Source organism: Monoraphidium neglectum (genome assembly GCF_000611645.1).
Source record: "Monoraphidium neglectum strain SAG 48.87 unplaced genomic scaffold scaffold00021, whole genome shotgun sequence".
Taxonomy (NCBI): domain Eukaryota; kingdom Viridiplantae; phylum Chlorophyta; class Chlorophyceae; order Sphaeropleales; family Selenastraceae; genus Monoraphidium; species Monoraphidium neglectum.
In genome coordinates, this window is record NW_014013606.1 from 1 (window position 1) to 3,181 (window position 3,181).

At 68.7% G+C, this 3,181-nt stretch overlaps 1 protein-coding gene across 1 annotated transcript; it reads left to right on the top strand.

Moving 5' to 3' along the window:
* Nucleotides 1-341: 341 nt before the first annotated feature.
* On the top strand, nt 342-3,035 carry MNEG_0289 (hypothetical protein; the record flags this gene model as incomplete). The annotated part of the gene is made up of 4 exons (XM_014051215.1): nt 342-360; nt 667-793; nt 965-1,789; nt 2,975-3,035. The coding sequence occupies 4 exons, from the start codon at nt 342-344 to the stop codon at nt 3,033-3,035; spliced, it is 1,032 nt and encodes a 343-aa protein (XP_013906669.1).
* Between the last annotated feature and the right edge of the window lie 146 nt (nt 3,036-3,181).

Genomic DNA, 3,181 nt, shown 5'->3' on the forward strand with positions numbered 1-3,181 from the left:
CTTGTTGACAAAGCAATCGGCAAGCAGCGGCGTGTCATCAAAATTTATCTCAACAGAGTTTGGCCGCGGGGCTGCGGGCTGGGCGCGAGTCATCACAGCCGGCCCCAGCACTACTGTCGGCGCGGCGCGAAACCTGACCCGACGAGGGTGGCATGCGGCGCACCCGCCAGAACTTCGCTTCATTCTGCCTCACGGTTGTCAGCCGGGTTGTCAGTCACGAAAATTTTACGCTTGTAAGCAAATTGCAGCAAGTTTTACGCCATCAGGAGCTTGCAGCACAGATGAAGGCGTCTCAGCGCAGGCGGGTGGTCCGCTGAGCCGGATCTGTGGAGATTATAACAATGGCAGGATTTGTTACCGGTGAGCAGGGGTCTGTTGGGCCCTCCTGAACGGTGTCCCCCTGTGTCCGGGCCCTGCAGGCCCCTGTGCCTGCTGTGAAGTATGCCATGACGATCCATTGGTATCATGATACAATATGCATCAAGACGCACCGCACGAAGGGTGATGTGGTGCCCGCCCTGACGCTGGCAAAGCATTCCAATGCAGCTTGCGGGAATGCTGGCTTACATGTTGATCGTAGACTTGATCCCTGTCATGCTGACCCGCTCACAGACGCCTGTGCCGCGCTGAGCCCGCCCACTTGCGGTGCTGCTGTCACCCTCGCAGCCGTGGGCGACACGGTGCGCCCACTGCCAGCCTCGCTGGCGGCACAGGGCGGCTGCCCTGACTTGCTTGTGGACTATTTGCTCGAGGTGTTTGAGGAGGGCGACGCCAAGGCGGTGGACACCAGCAGGTGCGCCTGCAGGTTGGCTGCTTTGGCTGGCTGGTCGACGGGGTCAACGCGCGGCCGGCGGCCTCGGACCCGAAGCAGCCTATGTGGGTGTGACGTCTGCGGCAGGACGAGCACCTGCATCGTCCAACACGAACGACACGGTGCAATGCCTGCCAATTTACCGACTTCCAGGCTCGCCCCAGATGTGGACGCGCCGGGCGAGGGGTTGCCTGACGAGGCGGCGGCTGCCGGGGCAGCGCGCAGCGACGGCGCAGCGAGCAGCGGCGAGGACGGCGCGCGCATGGCGTCTCCCGAGGCAGCGGAGGCGCTGTTCGCTGACCTGGCGGAAGTGGAGGAGACGGCCCTGCCAGCTGCTGAGGAATGGGGGTGGCTGGGCCGCCTGATGAGGCCGGCGGCTGCAGGCGGCGGCGCCGGCGCAGAAGCAGCGGCGGCCGGCGGTTTCGGCGGCGGCGTGGTCGTGTGCGGCGATTGCCGGCGCATCGTGCTGTCCGCGCGCACGGCCGTGCACGCCCAGCGGTGCCTCGCGCGGCGGCAGCTGGCGGAGCGGCAGCAGCAGGCGCTGCAGCTGCGCGCGCAGCAGCAGCAGCGGCCGTCGACGCCGCCAATGTCAAACATGTCAAAGCCTGCAGGCAGCGGCCGCGGCGGCGCCAAGGGCCACCATGCAAAGGGGGGTGCCAAGCGGCCGGCGTCGACCCTCGGGCCGTACCGCGCCGCGCCGCCGCCCAGTGCCCTCGGCGTGGACGGCCGGCCGCCGCTGCCGCGCGCAGCTGCGCTGCGTGCTCAGCCCGGCACGGGCTGGCTGGTGCCGGCATCGCCTCTGATGTTTGGTCGCGGCGCGGCGCCGCCGCTGGATTCGGAGCTTTCGCCGCCGCAGCGAGGCGGCGGCGCTCGCGGCGGCGGCGCGCCAGGAGGCGCGGGCGAGCTCGGGGGCGGCGGCCCGCACCCGGCGCTGCTGGCGGCGCACACGAGGAGGCGGCGGTCGGAGACGCCTGTGCGGTGCGTGTGTTGGTGTTTGCGTTTGCGGGCGCGTGTGGGCACGCTGTTGAGGATGCACGTGAGCGTGGCTGCACTTCAGCGAGTTGGGGGGGTGTCCGCACGCGTCCGCGTACTTGCAGAAGCGTTTCTGCTCACAGCTTGTGTGCTGGAAATCATTGCATTCACATGTTTGCTGCATCTTGCACCCCAATATCTTGCCACAGGCGCCCACGCACCTCGCTCACGAGCAGCGGACCCTCAGTCAACCCTGGCGACTCGACCGGCGGTGCAGTGCCTGGGACGGCGTGGGGGTGGCAGCCGCCTGCGCAGCCTCCGCTGGCAGGCGTGCACAAGCGGGCTCTCACCCCCGCCGTGCAGCAGCCACAGCGGCAGCAGCAGCAGCAGCAGCACCAGCAGCAGCAGCAGCAACCTCGGCCGAAAGGCAAGGTGCAAAAGCGGCATGCAGCTCAGCAGCCAAGCACGCGGCAGGCGCAGGCGCCGCAGCAGCAGCGCCTGGCGCCCGCCTTCGCCACGACCGCGGCGGCTGCGCGGGCCTTGGACGCTGCAGCGGCGATGGCGTTCCCACCATCCCAGGCAGGAAAGCAGCAGCAGCACCCCATGGGGCGCAGGAGCTCCAACAGCGGCGGGGCAGCCACCAATGCGCGCCAGCAGGCAGGCGCGGGCGGCGCAGGCCAACAGCCGGGGCAGGCGCGGCCCCGGGCGCTGCCGTCCCTGCGCCGCTCGAGCAGCGGTGGGACCGGGGCTGGGGGCGGGGACGGGGGCCAGGGGGCAGGCGCGGTCGCAGCTAGCAATGGTGGGGCGGCAGATGGGTCTGCTGGAGGTGGTTTCTTTCAGAGCAGCACCCCCATCCAAGACCCTCGAATGATGCGGCGACAGCAGCTTGGAGCGCTGCTTGCGCCTCAGCAGCAGCAGCAGCAGCAGCAGCAGCAGCAGCAGCAGCAGCAGCAGCAGCGGAATGGGCAACAGCAACAGCACCAGCAGCAGAACGCTTCTGGGCCTGGAGTGCCCAGGTGGGATGGTTTCGTCCCAGTCGGTGCCAAGGGCCAGCAAGAAATGCATCAGCAGTTGCAATCGCCGCCGCAGCAGCAGCAGCAGCAGCAGCAGGCTGTGTCGGACGGCAGCATGGCGCAGCGCCTGGCGTCAGGGGCGCACAGCGCTTGGGCTCGCGGCATAGAGGAGGTGCAGGCGCGACTGCACCAGCAGCAACAACAGCAGCAGCAGCAACAGCAGCCGCCGGGCGGTGTGAAAGCGCAGGCACAGGGGCAGCAGCAACATCCTCAACAACAGCACCACCATCAGCAGCTGCTGCCGCAGCCGCAGCAGCAGCAGCACGGCCAGGCAGCAACCGCCGGCCAGCGCCTGCAACCAGGCCTGTTCTGTGCAGGCGGGCGG